Source organism: Cotesia typhae, unplaced genomic scaffold (assembly GCF_013202065.1).
Source record: "Cotesia typhae breed Kobodo isofemale line unplaced genomic scaffold, CoteBio_Ctyphae scaffold_121, whole genome shotgun sequence".
Classification (NCBI taxonomy): domain Eukaryota; kingdom Metazoa; phylum Arthropoda; class Insecta; order Hymenoptera; family Braconidae; genus Cotesia; species Cotesia typhae.
In genome coordinates, this window is record NW_027423773.1 from 79,098 (window position 1) to 103,075 (window position 23,978).

At 30.3% G+C, this 23,978-nt stretch overlaps 3 protein-coding genes across 12 annotated transcripts; all 3 read left to right on the plus strand.

Moving 5' to 3' along the window:
• The first annotated feature begins 5,678 nt into the window (after positions 1-5,678).
• Chi (LIM domain-binding protein 2 Chi) lies at positions 5,679-14,185 on the plus strand. Of its 7 annotated transcripts, none has more exons than XM_074252550.1 (9): positions 5,679-6,944; positions 10,104-10,197; positions 11,945-12,047; positions 12,134-12,305; positions 12,489-12,711; positions 12,811-12,934; positions 13,477-13,601; positions 13,680-13,925; positions 14,044-14,185. In XM_074252550.1, exons 1-9 carry the CDS (start codon positions 6,178-6,180, stop codon positions 14,131-14,133), a joined length of 1,944 nt encoding a protein of 647 aa, XP_074108651.1. In that variant the 5' UTR covers positions 5,679-6,177; the 3' UTR covers positions 14,134-14,185. The 7 variants fall into 7 exon arrangements, with proteins under 7 accessions (XP_074108651.1, XP_074108652.1, XP_074108649.1 ...); XM_074252551.1 differs by having other exon boundaries at positions 5,690-6,944; positions 10,122-10,197; positions 12,811-12,943; XM_074252548.1 differs by having other exon boundaries at positions 5,691-6,944; positions 12,811-12,943.
• A 3,234-nt stretch (positions 14,186-17,419) lies between these two features.
• Positions 17,420-21,255, plus strand: Hsc70-5 (Heat shock protein 70 cognate 5). 2 transcript variants are annotated; one of them, XM_074252547.1, is made up of 9 exons: positions 17,420-17,470; positions 17,608-17,693; positions 18,162-18,220; positions 18,383-18,528; positions 18,604-18,859; positions 18,946-19,122; positions 19,320-19,942; positions 20,172-20,797; positions 20,918-21,255. In XM_074252547.1, exons 2-9 carry the CDS (start codon positions 17,610-17,612, stop codon positions 21,002-21,004), a joined length of 2,058 nt encoding a protein of 685 aa, XP_074108648.1. In that variant the 5' UTR covers positions 17,420-17,470; positions 17,608-17,609; the 3' UTR covers positions 21,005-21,255. The 2 variants fall into 2 exon arrangements, with proteins under 2 accessions (XP_074108648.1, XP_074108647.1); XM_074252546.1 differs by having other exon boundaries at positions 17,453-17,470; positions 17,569-17,693.
• A 502-nt stretch (positions 21,256-21,757) lies between these two features.
• Positions 21,758-23,485, plus strand: Eas (ethanolamine kinase 1). Of its 3 annotated transcripts, none has more exons than XM_074252557.1 (6): positions 21,758-21,873; positions 21,954-22,080; positions 22,139-22,276; positions 22,354-22,643; positions 22,717-22,943; positions 23,026-23,485. In XM_074252557.1, the coding sequence occupies exons 2-6, from the start codon at positions 21,958-21,960 to the stop codon at positions 23,244-23,246; spliced, it is 999 nt and encodes a 332-aa protein (XP_074108658.1). In that variant the 5' UTR covers positions 21,758-21,873; positions 21,954-21,957; the 3' UTR covers positions 23,247-23,485. The 3 variants fall into 3 exon arrangements, with proteins under 3 accessions (XP_074108658.1, XP_074108660.1, XP_074108659.1); XM_074252559.1 differs by having other exon boundaries at positions 22,139-22,261; XM_074252558.1 differs by having other exon boundaries at positions 21,781-21,865.
• Positions 23,486-23,978: the final 493 nt, after the last annotated feature.

Below are 23,978 nucleotides of genomic sequence, written 5' to 3' on the forward strand. Positions count from 1 at the left end.
ATAAAGTATTAAACTAGTGGTGATTAAGTAAAAAGGTTAAAAAATATTAAGAGGAAACTATAGTGTCTTAACGAAAAAAATATAGTGATAATTATTGTAACTAGTATGATAAAAATCCTCGGAGTAATGGATTGACATCGCTTTAACCAATGATGAAGGCAAATGGTACCAATAATGGTAAGTTTTTTTTTTTTTTTTTTTTTCCCTCCCTCTCTCTCTCTCTCCAGTGTTATTAGGGTTCTTACATATAACCTAATAACTTAACTAAGTAACCTTGAAATTTGAAACGTTACTTAGGATCTAGAAAAAAAATTTCAAATTATATTTATTATTGTTATTATTTTATTGAGGTTGTAGCCGTTTGAGTACACCATTAGCAGCTACAACCACACTGGAGGACCCAGGAACGCCAGCCTCGTGGAAGGGCCCGCCAGCAGGCTCTGAGGCGTCCCCCTACACTCCGAACTCGGTGAATCAGGGTGGCCCGAGTTACAACACTTCCGGCCCCGGTGGTAACCCTGGAGGTTTTCAGGGCCCGAGTCCTTTTCCCGGTGGAGCTGGGAGCCCCGCTGGAGGGCCTGGGTACCAAGGCCCTCCAACAGGTTCCGGAACTCCTCAGTATACGGCTTCACCAGCCCCAAGTGGCTCTTCCACGCCAGGGCCTGGTCCTCAGTCGAACCCGGGATTTCCTCCACCACAAAACAACTCTGGGCCCTACAATGGACCTGGGCCCAGTCCGTTCGGCTCGCCCTCGGGGCCACCTCAGTTCGTCGGAAGACCAGGCTCTTCTGGACCTCCATTTGTTCCGCCAGGAGGTAATCCTCACTTTCCTTCGCCTGGACAGTTCTCGGGACCGCAATACGGAATGCCACCTGGGAGCCCTTTTGGGCCAGGACATCCCATGGGACCTATGGGCCCTGGACACCCAATGATGGGCCCAGGTGGACCTGTCGACCGTATGGATCAAGGGTAAGTTTTATTAATTATTATTTTTTTTTTTGTATGATTGAGAAATGAGTAAATGCGTAATGCCTCTTAATCTTAAAAATGTCTAGGAATTTTCTTAACTAAAAATTTCTATCATTTTTCATTAAAAAAATTTAAAAACCCTAAAAATTAATTAACAAATAAAAATTCCTTTATAAATTTTACAACAAAAAAAAGTTTTTAAGGCCGCGATGATTAAACTAAAGGAATGAGGTACGAGAATAAAGTATGGGGCAACCAATTACTTGGCAATTAGTCGAGAGCAAGCAACAAGTAAAATGTCGCTGTTTAACCTCTATCGTTATTAACTTTTTTTCTTTGTCTTTTTTAAAATTAATCCAATCCGACTAATTAAATTTAATTAATTACCCGCCTCCCCTCCATTTTTTTTTTTTTTTTTCCATATTTTCTTTTTTTCCCAATAAATTATTTGGGAAATCTTTTTTACCGACGTTGAAAATCGGGAAAATTGTGAAATTAATTAGGAAAATGAACATGTTTTGTTGACATTGAACAATTTGTAACTCTTGAGGTAGGCGGTCAAGTCGAGGAGAGTTTAAGAGCATGCGAGTTGAACTAGTACAGCGTATAGTCCGTGAATGAGGGCGTAAGTGAGCAGAAAGAAAGAGAGAGAGAGAGAGAGAGAGAGAGAGAGAGAGAGAGAGAGAGAAGTGAGTAGAGCCACTGTCGAACCAGCGTTTCAGTATCGTACTACCAAGCGAAAGAGAGAGGGAGGGAAAACATGAGCCATGAGAGAGAATGAGAGATCGAGGTCACTACTCCACCATCCGACCACCTGTGGAAGCTGTTTGGACGTTTGCGTAAACGATTCCATCACTTTTCTGTTAAATTATTTAACATCTTACATTAATCTTTTCTTGGATTTTTTTTTTGATTATTATTATTATTATTATTATTATTATTATTATTATTTTTTTTTTTTTTTTTAAATAAAAACTTTCGGGTTTTTGACATCACGTGACTATCTCTTATGCGGCTAATTCTCAGTAAAATTAAGAAAAAGTCCAAATTTTGAATATGGTCCTGATTAATCAATTTTTGTTATATTTTTCTACAATTAGTAAGTAAATCATAAATGTAGACCCTTTTCAAAGAATTGGTCCATATTCAATATGAATCACCTTTGATTTGAACAAAAATAATAATTATAATAATCTATAAAAGATTATAATTATAAAGGTGATTTTTTTGGCAATTGACACAAGTATTTTTTACAAGTTGGTAAGACTAGTTGCCAAGGGCAACCCTGGACACGGGGGGAAATTATTGTCCCGTTGGAAAAAGCTGATGAGGAAGAAGGACAAGAATCAGGATGAGGATGAAAAGTAGGGGGTGACAGGGTGAGGAGGAGGTTGTAGAGACGCCGGATAGAGTAAAATAGGAAATAATAAAAAAGAAACGAGTAGCGAAAGAAAAAATAAGAGAAAAAAAAAGAAAATGACAAGAAAAAAAAGTAAAAAATAAAAAAAAAAAAGAGGGCGAGTTTGCCGAGCTGAGCACAGCGTAGGTGGATAGAACCCAGTAGAGGTAGAGGCTTTAAAGGGTTCCATTATTTTACTTTTTTTTTTTAAATTCAATCCGTACATTAATGCTGATTTTTTAGTCGCGCTTTGAAGATACATATACAGATATATTTTCTTGTTAAAGAAAATTATTAAAAATATTTAAAATTCAATAAATTACTCTTTTAATAATTTTAATTGATTTATTAAATATATTTAGAAAAAAAAAAGAATTGGGTTCTGATAACCCGGGCAGGATTTGAACCCTTCTCTTTCAGTTCCGAATAAAAATTATAATTATCTTAGCTATGAAACTTTAATTATTACAATATTATGATTAAATTATCATTTATATATTATATCCTATTGATAAATCGAAAAAAAAAAAAAAAAAAAAAAAAAACCTGTTACAGTAAATTGAAATTTTTTAAATTGTTTTGGTGTGAAATGCCCCATATATACATCGATATATCTGTATATACAATTGAAAAGACAAGAAGAAAGAGAGGGGTGAAGTAGAAGAGAAGCAAGGGGTAACAAATTATTAAAGTGGGAGTAGAGAAACAGGTTCCACGGCGCTCATGGGTCGAGTAGCTTCGCCAGTACCCGGCATCAGGGGCAAAATATATAAATAAAAAAAAACAACAACTTATATATATATATATATATATATATATATATATATATATATATATATATATATATATATATATGTATAGATAAAAAAAAATGAAAAAATTTATAAAAGAGAGAAAATATTAGAGTAGGGAGAACTGGAATTCTGAGTAGCAACGCGGCTACAAGAACCTGGGAAACTATTTTTTTTTTTTTATTTTTTTTTTCTGTAAATAGTTAATATTGAAAAACGTAACGAGTTTTCATTTCAAGATATTTCTTTAAATTTGATTTTTTGGCAAATTAAAAAAAAATTTCTTTATAGTACTTGATTTTTTATTAATAATTAATTTATCATTAAGAAAAAAAAAATAATAATAACATAAACTGTTGTTCTGTAGAATAGGCACAAAATGCAAAATTATCAAAATTTATTTTACAACAATAATAATATTAAAAGCTTTTTGAAAATCAAAAATTTCATAGATTGATTACGGTTGTTTGATGGTTAAAGTCATAGCCAGTGGTACAGAACCCCATAAGTATGAGCGAGAAAGAGAAAGAGAGAGAGAGAGAGAGAGAGAGAGAGAGAGAGGGGTTAGAGCTGAGAGCGTAGAGAAAGTGGGTGGGTACGAGATATTGATCAAAACCTACCCTGGCATAGAGTCTACCCTCGATCCCCTTCCTCGGTTTCAGAGCACCCTCACCCTCACCCGACTTTACCGTTTCCACCCTATACTATCCCCCTAACCAACCCTCTCACAGCCCGGATGTTTCCAGTGATTCTCAACTTACTATTCAATTTATCCATTATTATTATTATTATTATTATCATCATCATGATAATAAGTTGATTGATTATCAATCATTTATTTTTCTGTCTTGATAGTTGCTGAACGCTCTTAGGTTTTTTTTTATCAATAAAAATTTTTTTTACCTCAGTCGGTAAAAAAATTTAAACTCTGTTGATAATTGTGCCCTACCGACGATTGATATTTAATTTATGTCTATAACAATTATATTGAAATTCTAATTTCTGTTTCAATTAATCTTACGATTTTCAATTAAAATTTTATTTTTTATCGGTAAATAAAACAATAATTATTTTTAATTATTCATTGCCATTGTTATTATTAAATAAGTCCTAATAGTGATGATAACAACAACAACAACAACAACAATAATAATAATAATAATAATAATAATAATAATAATAATAATAATAATAATTAGTTAAGAAAATCATAGGTCGGTATATAAAATTTATTGATAATCGGTAAAGAAAATTGAATCTGCTGGTAAGAATTCGGTCATGGTGTCGATAAAAACACATCAGAAATCGTTGGATAGTTATTTAATTGTTCTTTTCTGTTGATGTTGATGGTCAGAAAGGTCAACGGACAGACACAGACATACCGTGACTGAAATGACGCATTTACTGCCGTAGTATTGTATAGTACTTTTTTTCCAGGCGTGTAATTTATAATTACGATGCCTAACCTACTTTATTTATTGTTTATTTATTCAGATTTTTCGTATTATGTTTTGCCTCTATTTTGGTTTGTTTGTTAAAAAATACCTAGAGAATTTTTGTTTTCCAAAAAAATCTAGGGAATTTTTTTTAGGAATTTTATGAAATTCCGTATTTCAAGAAAAAAAATAATTGGACTAAAATAAAATATAAAAAAAAAAAAAAACTATTTTATATCTGGATAATTTTCATAAATTTTTATTAAATTCAGTCAACTTTTAATGTTAATTTTTTCGTCAAAAATTTTCTCCAAAAGTAAAAAATTTCCAAATGATTGGAACAATAAAAAAAAATGATCCAAAGACAAAATGTAACAAAAAACAAAGTTTAAAGTTTTAGTTTCACGTGGCCTCTACTTTGCCGAATTATTTTTCACTCTTCTACTCCGCACACTATACATATATTAGAACTTTCTTTCTCTTTCTTTCTTTCTTGGCAATCCTGCGCGGTCATCCCTCCTCCATCTCTTTTTTACCGGTTGTACTCGTCGGCAGTTCGGTAGCCCAGTGTCGAGTCGAGCTAAAGCAAAACTGGTAATGACGACTGCAGCGCCGACACACCCGCTCAGTCCGCAGTAACGCGATCGTCTAACAAGTCGCAAACGCGCTTGTATTTTACTCACTGTACTCGCAAGTTTTATTATTATCATCATTGATATTTTAGTTATTATCATCATCATCATTTTAGTCTCAGTGATGACTTGTACTCACCGCATTACTTTACCTGTGTGTTATTTTTTTGTGCTGTGCAATTACCATGTGACACGTGGATAAAGTGTCTGGATCTGTTTGTGCCTGTGAATAAAGTTTTTTTTTGTGCCAATGTTTTCAAACAACCATTAGAATTCTTTGGGCCTTATCAGTTGTTGTTTTTTTTTTTTTTTGTTTTGTTTTTGTTTGTTTAGTTCAAGAGTTTATGGCGGGAATACTGTAGGCGGTTTTTTTGGCTTTTTTGTGAAAAAAAAATTTTTAGTGGAAGTACTGTTGGAGTATATAAAAAAAATTTTTTTTTTTAAATTTTGGGCTTTATTTGTAAAAAAAAAAAAAAAAAAAAAAAAAAAAAAAAATGCCCTATTTTAAAGTTAGGTGGGTGAATGTTTGAGGCCTTAGTTAAGATTAGTGAAAATACTATAGAAAAATTTTTTGGCCCTACACGTGGAAAAAATACTGGAAAAGTGTTAAAAAATATTTTGAGCCTTATTTTAAGCCTGAGTTAAACCTTGAGTGATGAAAGTACTGGTGTAAATAAAATTTGGCCCTTACAATATTCTGTTTCAATTTTTGGGCTCTATGAATTTTAAAGGTTAAATTTGAGTCTCGTGAATTTTGTATGGTGATAATAGTGAGTAAATAATTTTGGGCCTCAATTAATTTTATTCAAGTATCGTCGTGTCAGAAACAATGGCTAAATTAAAAAGCAATTAAGAATAACAAAAATTGGGCCTCATAAAATTCATGGGCCTTAAAATAATTTTGGGCCTGATAGAGTAAAAAAGACCGAAACGTCGTGGAGGGGGGAGTGATGCCTGTGAGGGTGGCGCAGCGCCCCCCGAGTCTTCTGCATTCCGGGGCCGTAGTCCCGAGCGCAGGAGTGCCTTTGGGCCTTGGGGGACTTTCGGGCCGGTGTCACGGTGGAATTTCTCCGCCACTGGCTTCTTCTGTTCTAAGTCATCTTAACAACAACAACAACAACAACAACAACAACAACAACAACAACAACAACAATAATAATAATAATAATAATAATAATAATAATAATAATAACAGTACGGTCCCAAATCCGCTGCAAGCAATGGCGTCAGCAGCGGCCTCACTGACCCAATTAAACAACATGGCGAACGGGCCTCTTCCATTGGGGGGTTCAGGCCCTAGCTTACCGGCTCCGCAGCCGCCGACGACTCCGACTCACGGGCCCCCAACCCCACATGGCCCAGTAGGACCCCATTTAAATGGGGCCTCACCTAGCCCTCACCCGATGCCACACATGATGCAGGGCTCGCCACATCATATGGGCCCAGGAGCCGGGGGACCCTCGCCTCACCCTCACCACCATATGGTAGGGTCACCGCACCATCATATGGCTACCGGTGGCTCGGTAATGCCTGGAGGCCCTGGAGCTGGCCCTGGCCCGGGGCCTGGAGGCGGCATGATGGCCCCAGGAATTCAACAAGGCCCTATGTGTCCTCCTGGGGCTCCTGGGCCCATGGGCCCTCACCATCAGGCCCCACCTGGACAACATATGCATAATGATCCCTTCTACTGTTCGCCATTTGGAAGTCCGTATTACAGGTAATTATTTAGGAAATAAAATTATTTCAACTTGTGAAAAATTAAAAATTAAAAAAAAAAAAAAAAAAAAAAAATTAATATTAATTAACCAATTGAGTCAATAGTTAACAAGAGTCGATATTTAATTTGTAAATCGGAAGTTAAAACAGTGTATTAAGTGTATAAAATTTATAAAGAGTCCAAGGCTTATATTTGTTATTATTATTGTTATCTTATCGCTTAGTCATTCGTTTCCACTTTTATTTTTAGGATAAGACAAAACCTTGATGATTGGATTTTTAAATTCTTATCAAAGTAATAAAAAATATGCATCGTAATTTTCAAATTTACATTTTTTAAGCGCATATTTTTCCTAGTACATAACACTGCATAGTATTATTATAGTTGTCCGAGAAAGTACGGAAGTTCAATAAACACTAACAGTACCAGCTATAACTTGTTTATTTTCTTATTATCTTTCATTTTTATCTCAGAGGTACTCAATTTTTATTTTATTTATTATTTAGAAAAATTCAATTTTTTGAAAGAAAATTATCTAAAAGTGTAAATTTCAAAGAAAAAAAAAAAATAAATAAATAAAATAAAATAAAATAAAAAAAAAAATCGGTCAAGTAGTTTCCAAGTTATAGTAAAAATTTACTGATTCAACGATAACATCGTATAATAAAAAATGTTGTTGAACCAATGAATTTTGACGATAACTCTAGAACTGACTTGATTTACACCGGGTTTTAAGCCAATTGGTTCAGTATTGCAATTTTAAGGTTTTTATAATATTTAAAAAAAAATTCGGTAGATTAATTTCGACTATTTAATTTTGTCGCTACACTTATTATTTTTATAAGAAAAAAATAAATGAAGCATATAAATTATTGAGGTGAAAAATAAGTTGAGAACCTCTCGAGGTTAATAAAAGCAGGTAGATCGGGACGAACTCATACCCAACAAACAAACAAATATATCTATCTATATATATGCAGGTAGTTGTAGTATAATGCAAGAAACTAAGTAGTAATGTTTAAAGCTGTGTAGTTATTATTCTCGAGCTGAAAATGTGACGGCATTAAATTTCAACAAAAATTTTCCCCCAGGCCACATTGTATGTACATTATACATCCTCAGGTCACGTGCTGTATTTTCGGCTACTGTCTACACTTCAATCACCATTATTACTTGAAATATATATTTTCATTTTCCCGACCGACCGACCAGCTATTTACTTTTCAGTATCTCGGAAACTATTTGAGATAGATATGCCATGTAGGAGGTTTTTGATTAGGAAATTTTCCGGACTACAATATATTAGCTCCTAGAAATTTTTCCAAGTTAAATAAAGTTAAACGGCTTAAAATCTTAATCTTAAAAGAGATATAAAATAAGAAAGAAAAGGCATTTTCAATTTTCCATAGGACCTAAATTTTCCAAAAAAAAAAAAAAAAAAAAAAAATGGCATGTTTTCCTTCTATTTTTTCAATAGTTTGCAAGTTATCCTTAAGAAAATATAAATGAAAAGCACATATTAATACAATAGAAAAGTATGTACTGAAAGTAATTCAAGTAAAACGAGTACAGTATAATTGTTAGTGTGTTGAGTTGAGTCGGTTCACTTCTTGGTTCGCATCGCATCGAATCGCGTCGGAGTTTGCTTGGTCCGTCTTCTCAAGGCCGCTCTGTTCAATCCTCCATTCTCTGTTCCCGCGCGTTTTATATGTATATATAAACATATATTTATATATACACATTATACACATATAATATTGGTAGGCTTACCACCTCCATTTACCTCAACAACTTGTCTCTCTCTGACTCTTTGTACTTATTCGTTACTCTTTATTCTTCACTTTTTGTTTTACCTACGCCGTCTTCAGGAACATTTACATTTTTTACATTAAATACTAGTTCCATATCACATATGTTCAATTCTCTAGTCAATAATAATAATTAAATTTATTAATTTTATGTTAAGGTAACATTTAAAAAAAAAAATTTGTCCAACTTACCCCAGAAACTTTATGCCGGTTAAAATTTCTTTTAACCACACCATCCAAATCCTCGATATAATAAAATTAATCGCCTTTTCTTTTCTCATTATCATCCTACTACATAATACTACATCTGATTTTTAAAAATTGTTTTATAGTATCGTCGAGCTCATTAAATGTACGACAATTTTGTCAATCTGAAAATTTTTATATAGTAGAGTAGACGTATTACTTAAAATATAAATTTAAATCGAGAATGGAACGAACCAGGAGGCCTTCGTCATGCGGGAGGTATGATGAGTATTTTTATCATTCTAAATATAGTCAAAGCTTCTGCTATGTATTTTCATAAAATTCACTAGAAACTTTATAATAATAATTATTATTATTATTTATCTGTCAATTTTTGTGTCTAAAAATCGATGATGATTAATTGAAAAAAAAATTAAACAAACTTGTGATTGTTTTCGTTAATTAATACTTGTTGGATTTGAATTTCTCCTAACCTTGGACAATTATTAATCGCTTTCTCCTTACGATCACCCGCGATACTTTTCTCAACTAAACTTTCTCATGTATGTATTATGTACATACAATAACAAGTTATAATCTACCATTGATTTTGTTATAATTTTATAAAACTTTTAAAATAATTAATTTCAATTAAATGGGGTTTAAAAATTTGATATTATTAAATGATAAACTATAAGGCGGTAAAGATGTTTAGTTTGTCTTTGAATTTTAATAAAATAACAACAGATTTATAATCTATAAGATTGTTGTAACTTTAACTTACAAAGGTATTAATGTCTTAATCAAGTCTATAAGTTGATTTACTGTATAAGGGTAGTGGAAATTGCGTGTCGAGACTCTTAATGCGTGTCTCTTATGATCACCTGATTACTCCCACCATCTATTTTAACAATTATTATTATATATTTTGAATGAATGTTGATGAATGAATTTTTTTTTTTTTTTTTTCTACACATTAGACTTTTTAATAATAATAATAATACTAATAATAATAATAATAATAATTATTATTATTATTATTATTATTATTATTATTATTATTATTATTATTATTATTATTATTATTATTAATATTAAATAAATGATTATGTAAATATATTAAATACACTGAACCTTAACATGACCAATCGGTCTGGTCTGACAGATCGTTACCTGTCCCCAGGAGGCACACGCCATACTTCCAGCAGCCTGATATCAGACTGTACGAACTCAACAAGAGGTTACAATCAAGGACTGAGGTGAGTAATTAATAATTAACAATTTTTTTTTTTTTTTTTTTTTTTTTTTTTTCTATAAGATTAGATTGGGGGAGAAAGAATTTAGAATTTTATTTTATTAAAACCCTGACCTGAACCTATATCAATGAATGACCTTAGAATTTTTAATACCGCGATTTACTATCACACGTCCGTAATAATTATAATAAATCACGTGTTTTCAATTGTTTATTATTATTCGGGTTTGATCATTTTGGGGGGCTCGGATTATTGTCACAACGAGGTGATTTATCGGTTTCGCGGTTTTTTTCGCGGGAGACTGGTAAGATACTAGCGGTAACCGGGAAGAGAAGGTGGTACTTGTTTATAAAAGTTTTAAAAGATAATTGTTTTTTAAGATTTAACAAATTATTAATGGGCCCCCCCCCTCCCCTGCCCCTTTAAAACACTTTGATTTACGGTTCTATTTACATTTGAAAATCTTTAAAATTGCTATTTTAACAACCCCCAAATTGTAAAGAAAAAAAAAAATTTTCCTGCAATCCGGAGCCTTAAAACTTGGTGAAAAACTCTCCTGCCCCCACTGAGTTTTTAAAGTCCCTGAAATTAAAAAAAAAAAAAACCCCCCAAACCGAAAACTCAAAAAGTTGAGTACCACTGTCATTCTCCTGGGTAATAAAATGAGTGCCCCTGCCCTCCGCGAGGGGTGTAACCCCCTCGATAACCCATATTGTGATCCTCCGCGTCGCACCTCCCTCAGGCACCCTGTCCGCCTCTGCCTGCCTCAGCCCCTTTTAGTACCCAGTGTCTCCACTGAGCGTCGGCCCGCGGCCGTATATACTCCACCGAACCTCCAAAGTATTGTCCCCGAGCGTGGTTTAGCGCCTCCGTCGGTCAATTATTAAATTACCTCCCAAAGAGCTCCAAATTTTCCAAAAATTGGTGGCTCGAATCCCCACAATTTTCCGATAATTATCGTATTTTTTTTTTAATTTATCCGACCTTCGGGAATTTTATAGCGATTTTAAAAAATTATACCCGAGATCGAATTTACCGACAATACTTTCTCTGCGCTCGCTATATACACGATCATATACCACCCCTAGACCTTCTCTGCCGCGCGCCAATGAGCGCCCACCAGTTTGTCCCCCTCCCTCCCACTACTATGTATTTTCTCACTCCGTACATACTCGCTGTTTCACTTTTTATCATATATATTTTGTATGACTTTTTTTTTCTTTTTTTTTTTTTAACCTACTTGGTCCTTTTTTTTTTTTCTTCTTCGGTACTAGCGTTCTACAGTCGCCTGTAAAAATTATTATATATATATATATATATATATTTATGTATATTTCTATGTATACCATTCGAGTAAATATAGACGAAGATACTTTTGGAAATTTAAAAAAAAAAAAAAAAGATTGTTTTTATTATTATTTTTTTTTTTTTTGAAAAATTAAACATTTGATTTTTTAAAAATGTAAAAATAGTAGAAAATAAAATTTTCTGGAAAATAAGTACAAATACCAGTACTTACGAAAAAAGTTTTGTGTATAACAATATCTGATATGTGACAGATACAATCATATAAGCCATAATTCAGATATTATTGATCTTTAATTGACAATATTAATTATATGAATCCAATATGAGAATATGATATTAGATAGCGTTATTATATAATTTTACTTGATGATATATGAAGAAATATGATAATATAACGAGTTTTTTTATTATTAAAATTTTTTTTGTTTTTTTATTATTTCAGGAAAGTGACAATCTTTGGTGGGATTCGTTCGCAACGGAATTTTTTGAGGATGACGCTACGTTAACTCTCGCCTTTTGCCTTGAGGATGGACCTAAAAGATACAGTAAGATTATATTTTAATTTGCATAGTATAAGACAAAGGATCATATACGATGAGATAATTGATTTATATTATTGTTTATATTTCAGCGATAGGAAGGACGTTAATCCCAAGGTACTTCAGGTCGATATTTGAAGGCGGTGTCACAGAGCTTTATTATCATATGAAACATCCAAAGGAATCGTTTCATAATACTTCTATTACATTAGATTGCGAACACTGTGTTATGGTGACGCATCATGGGAAACCGCCGTTCATGAAGGTAATTACTAATTGGTGAATTTTTAATTTTTATTGAAACGATGGAACGATGGAACTTTGGTTTGGCGTTACAAGTTCTAAGAATCTCTGAAGTTTCTTAGAAAAAAAATTTTTTTTTTTTTTTTTAGATAAAATCCTGAGCGTTGATTAATGAAAGATGTTTTGTTTTTTATTGTTGATTATGATTTTCCAGGTGTGTACCGAAGGTAGGCTAATATTAGAATTCACATTCGACGATTTGATGAGGATAAAATCGTGGCACATGAACGTGAGAACACACCGGGAGTTGGTACCCAGATCCGTCGTCAGCATGCATACTGCGCAGCAAGATCCATCGATGCTCGAACAATTAACGAAAAATATCACCAGACAAGGCATTACTAATTCAACTTTAAATTATCTTAGGGTAAATTAACATTAATTTTACTTTTTTAACTTTTTTACGACTATCATTTTACGGGACATTTTTTTTTTTTTTTACTGAAAATTGTTTTTTATTTTGCAGTTATGTGTAATATTGGAACCAATGCAAGAATTGATGTCCAGGCATAAAGCTTATCAACTTACGCCTCGGGATTGCCTGAAGACGACGCTGTTTCAGAAGTGGCAGAGGATGGTAGCCCCGCCGGGTAAGAGAGGTAGAAGGACAGTTGCTTTACACCAAAAAAAAGAAAAAGTCAAAATTATCTTTTAAAAAAAAAAAAAAAAAAAAAAAAAAAAAAAAAAAAAAAAAACGTGACTAAAAAAAATTGATAAAATTTTTGTTATGATTTTTTTTTTTTTTTTTTTTTTTTTTTTTTTTTGTAAACATTGAATCAGAAAAGAAAGAACTCGATTAAGACAAGACGTAAAGTATCTGTCTATTTGTCGCTGGTGTGTGTGCATGCATGTGCAAAATATTTATTTATTTTTTTTTAAATTTAAATTTCTGTTTTAATTGATTATTATTATTATTATTATTATTATTATTATTATTATTATTATGATCGACCTTTGATTGTCGGATAAAGGTCACACGTTACTAAAATTTTGGTAAATCACACGCTTTTTCTTTCTTCTTTGCATTTCTACGCTAATAATATTAATATATTAATTATTATTATTTGAAATATTGATTGTCATTTTTAATGATGATTTTTTTTTTTTTTTTTTTTTTTTTTTTTCCCTACAGAATCTCAGAGGCCGACAAACAAAAGAAGAAAGCGAAAAAATAGTTCGACCGGGCCGGGAAGTAATGCACCTCCAGCGCCAAGTAAAAAACGTTCACCAGGACCAAATTTTACACTAGCGTCTCAAGTAATTATTTATTATATATTTTTAAGTTTAATTTTTGGTGATTAATCTCGACCAACTAAAAATGTTTCTCTGTTCCAGGATGTCATGGTAGTAGGTGAACCCTCATTAATGGGTGGTGAGTTCGGAGAAGAGGACGAGCGACTAATAACAAGGTTAGAAAATGCTCAATACGATGCGAGCAATAGCATAGATCAACACGGACATGATAACAGCGGAGGCGGACCACCTCCCCACCCACATCAGTTCCACTCGGAACCGACTCCTGGGAACTCCTGGCCACCTGATCGTGGCCCTGGACCCCCACAAGGAGGTCCAGGCAATCAAGTAAGTATTTTGTGTCTCTTGATACGCTCTTCTACGGTCTTCTACGGTCTTCTACGGTCTTCTACAAAATAATAAAATTATGACCAGGTAACTGATTGTAAATTAATTATTGTTTTAGGTACAAGGGAACCAAGGCGGCGCTGGCGTACAAGGACCTCAAGATTCAAACCAACAGCAGGATAAAAAAAGCCCCGCAGTGAGTCAGTGAGGCCAGGAGTCCCCGCGTCCTCCCACTAGAGGGCGTCGGGGGCGCAGGCCCAAGAATGTGACTCCCTAGCGGGGCGTTAACTTGATAAATTATTCAACGACGTCATCCTCAGGACACATGTCTCGTCATGTAATCAGAGCAACACCTACAGTTTTTCCAACACCTACAATTCTAATTGGAACTGGAACTGGAACTGCTCTGGTAGGGTCTGATATTGTTCCTGGTATCACCAGTCTTCTTGGAACGGAGGTTGTTCCTAAAAGTGGAGCTGTTCTTGAAATTGAAAGTGTTCTCGGAACAAAAACTGGGATATTACCAGCAGCGTTCGCAACGTTATTACCGAAAAATTTCATGTCTAGCACACGAATTTCTTCACCGCATTCACTTTATTCAAATTCTACATTATCAACTGTCAAAAGTATAATTAAGGATAATGATAATATTAATGATAATTTTAATAATGATAATATTAATGTTAATAATAGTAATGTCAGTAATGAATTGAGACAGTCGACTCCCGGTAACGGGAAGACAATACTGCCGACTGCTAATGTTAATATTGAGGGTGTACAACAATTGAGTAATTTAAGTATTAGTAATATTGTTAATAATAATAATAATAATAATAATAATAATAATAATAATAATAATCAAATATTTAATAGTAATGATGATAATGGTAATAGTAATAATAATTATGTCAACGTTAATAATGATAATGATGCTAATAATAATAATAATAATAATAATAATAATAATAATAATAATAATAATAATAATAATAATAATAATAATAATAATAATAATAATAATAATAATAATAGTAATAACAGTGGGGATGTTAATAGAGACCCAATTCAGAGTATGATTCAGCAGCTATGGTATTTAAGAGGGTTCGAATATTTTTTGAACCAACGTCAGCACCAGTATGGAAACATGTAAATTGTTTTGGGGGTTAAGGAAATTTTTTTGAGAATTGAAAAATTGTATAAATTTTTTTTTGTGTATCGTTTTAGAGTTAATTGTATTTATTCTTTTGTATCTATTGTAAATTATGGAAATTGCAAATAATCAAATGTTAATATTAAAAATAATTAAACTTGATAATTGTAAAAAAAAAAATTTTTTTTCAACAAAGTATATTTTATATGAATCATTTTTATTGTAAAGAGTGTTAATTTTAAAAAATTGAATTTTCGGTGTAATTAAAATGATTGAATTAATTGGCCGTTAATTTCGATAAATTTATCAATTTTTTAAACTCAATAAAAAAATTTAATTATACTACAAAACTCAATTATGAGAAATTAACTAAATTAATTAAAGGTTTAATTATTAAGTTCCATCAAAAATAGCAATTTATCGTCAACAACAATTATCTAAAAATGAAGATAACTTTATTGTTTAGCAAACAATCAAGTCTAAAATTTCAATTCTCCCAAAACAAACTAAAATCTAACTTAAAAATAATTAACCAAGAATTTGTAAATATACTAAATAAAAATCTAAAAATCCACTCAGTCGGTAATACAACCTAAAAATTTAACCAACAATCCAAACAACCGCAACAAAAAGTGATACTAGTGAATGCTAAAGTGACATAAAAAAAAAAAAAAAAAAAAAAAAAACTAACCTATAAACAATATCTTTATAATATTGAATAAAAATCAAGTGGAATGGTTAAACAAAGTGATTGTATTTGTATAATTAACGGACAATTAATAAATTATCTAATATTAATTATTAACAACAATTATGCATTAATAAATACAATAATAATAATAATAACATTAATTAATGCTCTACTAGCTGTGAAATCTCTATCCGTCATCAGTATTGATATTAATTAATTAATTAATAATATTAAACAATTAATATTAATTTTAATAACAATGATATTAAGAATGTAGTGGATAATTATAATTATAAATAATCAAGGTTAAGTTATTCTATTGTTATTATTATTATTATTATTATTATTATTATTATTATTATTATTATTATTATTATTATTACTATTGTTGTTATTATTATTATTAATTAAAAATTAAATATATTATTAACTTTAATGGATAAAATATTATTAATGTTGTAAGTTTTATTATGAGGTTATGTGAATGAGTGAGTGATATTGCGCATTATTAATATCAAAAGGGTACAAAAAATTTGGCTCTGCAGAGCAAATAGGGCGGATAAAAAAAAATTGTTTTCATATTTTAATTTTTTTAATTTATAGAAGTATTGAAAAAAAAAATTTTATTTATTTTTCCTTACCCTGATAAATAAAATAAACATTCCTGAATAAAAAAATAAAAAAAAAAAAAAAAAAACAAAAAAAAAACGGCTTTTTGACTCTGAAGAACCACCAGAATATATAATTTGATAATTCAAATTCCCTATTGAAATTAATAACGCGTTATAATTAATTAATAATGATTGAGATTAATTGATGAGGTTATGTTTGTTATTAATATCGGGCGATAGAAGAAGTTAGTGATTGTTCCTGGAACAATGATATTAATAAGTGTGTAGTGCAACGAATAAGAATTATTATTATTTTTAGAGATTAATTTAAAAGTTAACTGATAATTTATTTATGAGTGGCTGGCTAATGAGTGATTATTATTATTATTATTATTATTATTATTATTATTATTATTATTATTATTAATAATGGAGTAAATGGTGAATTAATAATATAAAATTTCAAATAAAAAACAAATGAAATCGAATATTAATAGAAAATTTTTAATTGTTAGTAAAAAATAAAATATTTAAAAAAATAAATGAAAATTTTACAAAATATATTTTGTTATTATTATTATTATTATTATTATTATTATTATTATTATTATTATTATTATTATTATTATTATTATTATTATTGAGTATGGATCCCGGTCGAAAAAAACCCCCTCAAAATTATTATTATTTGAACAATAATAATAATAATAATAATAATAATAATAATAATAATAATAATAATGATAATTATTATAATTTTTTTTTTTTTTTTTAATCAATATACAAATTTAAAAAAAATAATATATAAAAATGAAAGTTTGAAGAAATTTCTAGAAAATTCTAGAGCGTGATACGGAAACCTGTGTTCTAATTGGTGAATTCTTTGATTCACAAAGCATTCTCTCATTCTATTGGCTCCATTGTCTACTTCCTCTGTATCGTATCCCTAATTGGGTGTTGTTCCCCTAGGTGCGTCTGCGCATTAAATCTCTTTTTCGCCGAGGGTTTCCAACACAGCAATCGAAAAGTCGAATCCTCCTCAGCTCAGTCCATTGCATCATACACGTGAAACGTAAACTAAACCGATATCCAGGTACACTATTAATAACCCTAAATCATTAATCATTCATATAATTATTTATTAATACAATTAAAAATATAAAATAAAATAATAGTAAAAAGTTATTATAGATTATTAAATCATTATTAACGTTACTTGAAACGACACAGAAATGCTGTCGGCATCACGAATATTATCTCGCTCGCTTGCACGCGTCGACACAAGAAGCCGACATTTTACTTCGATTTTTAGAAACGTAAGTATTTTTTTTTTTTTTTTTTAATTATTATTTCTATAATTCAATTGATTTATAATTTATTATTTTATTGTAATAATATTACAATTCATTTTTCATCTTTTATAATTATAATTTTTACTCTGAATTTTTTTTTTTTCTTTCTTTCCCTCACTTTATGGTGCAATTTTTATTAATTTTACAATCGTATTTTTAATCTCTGAAACATACATTAATTAATTTAATTAATTAGTTGATGTATGTTTTTATTTTAATAAAATTATATTTTATATTAATTAATAAGAAAAATTTTTCCATTTGAAAAATTGTTGAAATTATTTTTTGAGGTTAGAAAATTTTTCCGCTAAATTAATGAAATAAATTAAAAGAATTTTTAAAATTTCAGTCAAATAATTTATATAAGTAGGAAATATATTTACGAATTTGGGGTAAATTTTATCTTTTTAATTAATACATTTTTTATTTTAGTCAGTTGCGGGTTCGGTGAGCCCACGTGATAGATTCGAGACCACCCAGTACAGATACAAGTGAGTATTAAGCATAAATTATTATTATTATTATTATTATCATCATCATCATATAATTTGATATTTTTAATGAATTTTGAAAGATCATCTAAAGAATTAAAAAAAATTATCGATATATTATGTATATTACAAGGTTTGTAATAAAAAATAATTTAATTTCAGGTCCGATGGCGTCAAAGGAGCTGTCGTTGGGATTGATCTGGGAACGACATTTTCATGTGTGGCTGTCATGGAGGGAAAACAAGCTAAAATAATTGAAAATCGAGAGGGATCCCGAACTACTCCATCTTACGTAGCCTTTGATAAAAGTAAATTTTAATAAAAAATTTTTTTTATTATTTACTAACTAGAATAAAATAAAATAAAATAAAATTAAATGATAGGTGGAGAAAGATTGGTTGGCGCCCCAGCTAAAAGACAGGCAATAACAAATCCAGAAAACACATTTTACGCGACCAAGCGTTTGATAGGTCGCAGATTTGATGATCCAGAGGTCAAGAGGGAGATGAAATCAGTCTCTTATAAAATTGTCAAGGCTTCCAATGGAGATGCTTGGGTCCAAGGAAGCGATGGAAAAATGTACTCACCTAGTCAGATAGGAGCATTTATTCTTATGAAGATGAAGGAGACAGCTGAAAGGTTATTTTTTTATTTTATGTTTATCAATTTTAAAAAATGATTTTTTTTTTTTTTTTTTAAATAAATTATTTTATATTTTATTTTAGATATCTCAATACTCCTGTTAAAAATGCAGTAGTTACTGTACCAGCGTATTTCAATGACTCTCAGCGTCAGGCTACCAAAGATGCTGGACAAATAGCCGGATTAAATGTCCTTAGAGTTATTAATGAACCGACAGCTGCTGCATTGGCATATGGAGTTAATCAAACTGAGGATAAAATGTAATTTTTAAATTATATATTAACAAATTTTTAATTTTTCTTTCACATGATGTTTATTATTTTTCGTCTCGTAAAAAATAATGACGATAAAAATTAACTGATAATTAAAATTTTAAATATAATTTTTGAACCTAAATTGTTTTGAATTTTTAAAATAAATTTTTTTTTTTTTTTTTTTTTTTTTTTTTAATTTTCAGTATCGCAGTTTATGATCTCGGTGGTGGTACTTTTGATATCTCAATCCTGGAAATCCAGAAGGGAGTATTTGAAGTAAAATCTACCAACGGAGACACATTTTTAGGTGGTGAGGACTTTGACAACGCTATTGTAAATTATCTGGCCTCTGAATTCAAAAAGCAACACGATATGGACATTACCAAAGACATAATGACTATGCAGAGATTGAAAGAGGCCGCGGAGAAGGCAAAGATTGAGCTGTCTGGAACCTCGACAACAGAAATAAATCTTCCGTACTTGACAATGGACCCCAACACCGGACCAAAGCATCTTCATTTAACGATGAACCGCGCCAAGTTTGAGAATCTGGTGGGTGATCTTATAAAGCGGACAATTCAGCCTTGCCAAAAGGCTCTTTCAGACGCCGAGGTGTCCAGGTCAGATATTTCTGAGGTCCTGTTGGTTGGTGGAATGACCAGAGTACCCAAAGTTGAGGCTACGGTCCAAGAAATTTTTGGAAAAAAACCATCCAATGCAGTTAACCCTGATGAGGCTGTAGCTGTTGGTGCTGCTATTCAGGGAGGAGTACTTGCTGGTGATGTAACTGATGTTCTTTTGTTAGATGTAACTCCATTGTCTTTGGGTAAGTTAACTTACATTTATATTATATAAATATTTAATTTAAAATAAATAAATATATAAATGATGTTTAGACTAATCTTCTCTCTGATAAATATATAGTAAAATATTTGATGTCACATAAGAAATAAACCTGATGAAAATAAGATAAAAAAAATCCCCCTCCCCCTAACCTAATTGCCCCAACTGTTTATAAAAAATCTAACAATAAATTATTATCCCCCTATTGCCAGGTATCGAGACCCTCGGAGGAGTATTTACCCGGTTAATATCACGTAACACTACAATACCAACTAAAAAGTCTCAAGTATTTTCAACAGCCGCGGATGGCCAGACTCAGGTCGAAATCAAGGTTCACCAGGGTGAGCGTGAAATGGCTGCTGATAACAAATTACTTGGACAGTTTACTCTGGTTGGTATACCACCAGCTCCCAGAGGAGTCCCACAGATCGAGGTCAGCTTTGACATCGACGCAAATGGCATCGTCAATGTCTCTGCTAAGGACAAGGGGACCGGCAAGGAGCACCAGATTGTTATTCAGTCCAGCGGAGGACTCAGCAAAGACGAGATTGAGAATATGGTAAAGAAAGCTGAGCAGTATGCCAAAGAAGACCGAATCAGAAAAGAGCGTGTGGAGGCTGTCAATCAAGCCGAGAGTATTGTTCATGACACAGAGGCCAAGTTGGACGAGTTTAAGGAACACGTGCCTGGAGAAGAGGGTGACAAGATAAAGGCTTTGATGGACAAAGTCAAGGAGACTCTTGCCAACAAGGACTCTACTGATCCAGAAGAAATAAAAAAGCAAACCAATGAGCTTCAGCAAGCTAGCTTGAAGCTTTTTGAGGCTGCTTACAAAAAGGTATTAAGCAGTTTATAGTTTTTTATTTTTAACTAAATTTCTAAAATTTTATAAAAAAAAAAAAATAATAATAATAATAATAATTATTATTATTATTATTATTATTTTTATTATTTTTAGATGGCTGCTGATCGTGAAAGCAAAAACCAAAACCAGCAAGATGAACAATCAACCGAAGATGAGAAGAAAAAAGAAGATAAAAATTAAAAAATAAACTAGATCCTAGATTTTCAAATTTTTTTTTTTTACTGAATTACCGACGATTAGACAACACTATCCACTAGTGATTAATAATTATAATTGATAAATTTTGTAAAATTTTCGTAAAAATTCATAGTTTTTTTTTTTTTTTTTTACAATACTTAGACGCTAAATGTATAATATTGTGTATATAATGTTTAAGACACTTAATTAAGTTTAATTAATTAAAAAATAAAAATAAAAACATTTGAATAATATTTTCATGTTTTTTTTTTTTTTATCCAATGTTTAATAAATTACATATATTTATAAATTTTGAAAAATTGACAGCGCTAGTGTCACTTTTGATAAAAACTCGCCTTAAGATTTTGTATAGTATTATTATATTGTCAATAAGTTAATATAAACTAAAAATTTAACTAATACAATTATCATATTTTTTTATACTTGTCAGTTAAATAATCAACTTTGTCAGATCTAGGTCATTAAATATTTTTTAAGCAGTATAATTTAAAAATTTAAGGTTAAAAATTTATTACATTAAATAAAATTAGAAAAAAACAACAACCTTGAGTGAGTTATCATAAGTAAATATTTTGATTACTGCAAGATCAAAGTCCAAAATAATTTATGTGAATATTTTACAACTGGTATTATTGACACATTACTGTTATATACATATAAATATTGGATGGGGTCGTGGTGGTGATTCGTTATATATATATATATATATATATATATATATATATATATAGTATGTATTTTGTATATGCAATAGATTATAGGACATGAGGCATGAAGTAGCATAATCAAGATGACTTGAGTGATGTGAATTGATATCAATTTAGTTTAAATTATTATCTCAAGGTATAAAGGTTTGTTTTTTTTTTTTTTTTTTTTTTTTTTTTTCTGTGAAATTTTTCAATAATTTTAATAAAATAAATGTATTTTTTAGAAATATGGATAAAAAAAAAGAGGTTCATATTGACATAAAAATAGATGAAAATGATTATCAAAATGATATTAAAACAATTGTTGATATTTTACGTCCCGAATGGCCGAAATATCAATTACAATTCAAGGTAAATAAACAATTTTTTTTTTTTAATTATAATAAAAATAATTTATTAAAATTTTCAGATATTTACAAATGGGATCACTAATAAATTAATAGGCGTTTATTATTTAGATCATTACAGTGAGATGTTATTGATAAGAATTTATGGTAATAAAACAGATTTATTGATCGATCGAAAGGATGAGGTCAGAAATATTCGGGTAAAGCTTTAATAAATTAATACTTTTATTTAAAAATAATAATAATAAAAAATTAATATTTTTATTTATTAAAACAGGTGCTAAATAAAGCTGAATACACACATTCACTGTATGCAACATTCAATAACGGGCTGGTATACGAATTTATTAATGGAGAGGTTCTAACACCGGAAACAGTTATAAATCCGGATATTTATTGGCTGGTTGCTAAACGACTGGCTCAGATGCATTTGTTGGACCCCAGAGAGTATTGCCAGGGAACTAATTGGGGTGATGACGCTGATAGAGAACCGATTATTTGGAATAAGACTGAAAAATTTTTAGGTTTGATGCCCAAGTCATTTGACGATCCTATAAAACAAGCTAGGTAATTAAATTTATTTTTCACAACACCTCACTTTTTAGTCGATTTTTTTATTTAAAAAATAAAAATTTTTCAGGTTCGAAGAATTAATAAAACCTCACTCAGTATTACAACAAGAGTATAAATTACTAAAATCTAGTCTCATTAAATTAGACAGCCCAATTGTTTATTCCCACAACGATTTACTGCTGACAAATATACTCTACGACAAGACAATAAACAGTGTTACTTTTATTGACTTTGAGTACACGGGATTTAACTACCAAGCATTTGATATTGCCAATCACTTTGCTGAATTTGTTGGTAATTATTTAATTAGTGTATTTTTTTTTTTTTTTTTCAATAATAATATTTACAATAACAATTAATTATATTTTAATTGGAGGTGTTGAAAATGTTAACTACGATCGGTATCCCGATGAACCCTTTCAAAGATCCTGGCTGAGAATCTACCTTCAAGCATTTAATAAATCTTCCAGCGTCTCGGAGGAGCAAGTTACCAAATTATATAAACAAATAAAAAACTTTAATCTTCTGAGCCATTTTTTCTGGGGCTGCTGGGCCTTGATACAGTCCCAACATTCGACCATTGATTTTGATTTTTAGAGTGAGTTTAAAAAAAAAAATAATTATCATTTTTTTAAGATTTTAATTTAATGACTTTTTTTTTTTTTTTTTTTTTTTTTTTTTTTTTTTTTTTTTTAGATACGCTGCAATGAGATTCGATGAATTTTTCAAGCGTAAAAATTCAAACAATGACTCATCTGAATTAACAACTAAATTATAAAAATTTATATTATTTGTTAAAAAAAATAATAATTATTGAAAATTATTTATTATAACAAGAGCATTTATTTAGATGTTGATTTATTAAAAATATTTTAATAAATATAAATAATATTTTTACTGGATATAAAAATTTTTTTTTTTTTTTTTTTACATTAAATTTTGTTAGTTAAAAAAAAAAATCAAAATTAAAAATTTTCCGTGGTTTTTTTTTTTTTTTTTTTTTTTTTTTTTTATTAATAATTTCATCACAATACAATAACAATGGCGGCGAGTCCAACAAGTTCAATAGAATTATAAATTTTTACTCTAGAATTTTACAAATTTCATTAAAAAAACAACCAAGTTTATTGATAAAAAATAATTAAAAAAAATTAAATAATTATTAAACTTACTTATAGATAGAAATAAAAAAATACGTGACAAAAACAACAATTATATTAAAAATAAATTTGACACACTCAGTGAATTTCTTTGTTTCGGAGGTTCACTACAGTAAGTTAATTTATTTGGGTACAGTGAGTGCGTAAATAACCCGACCGCGCATGCGTT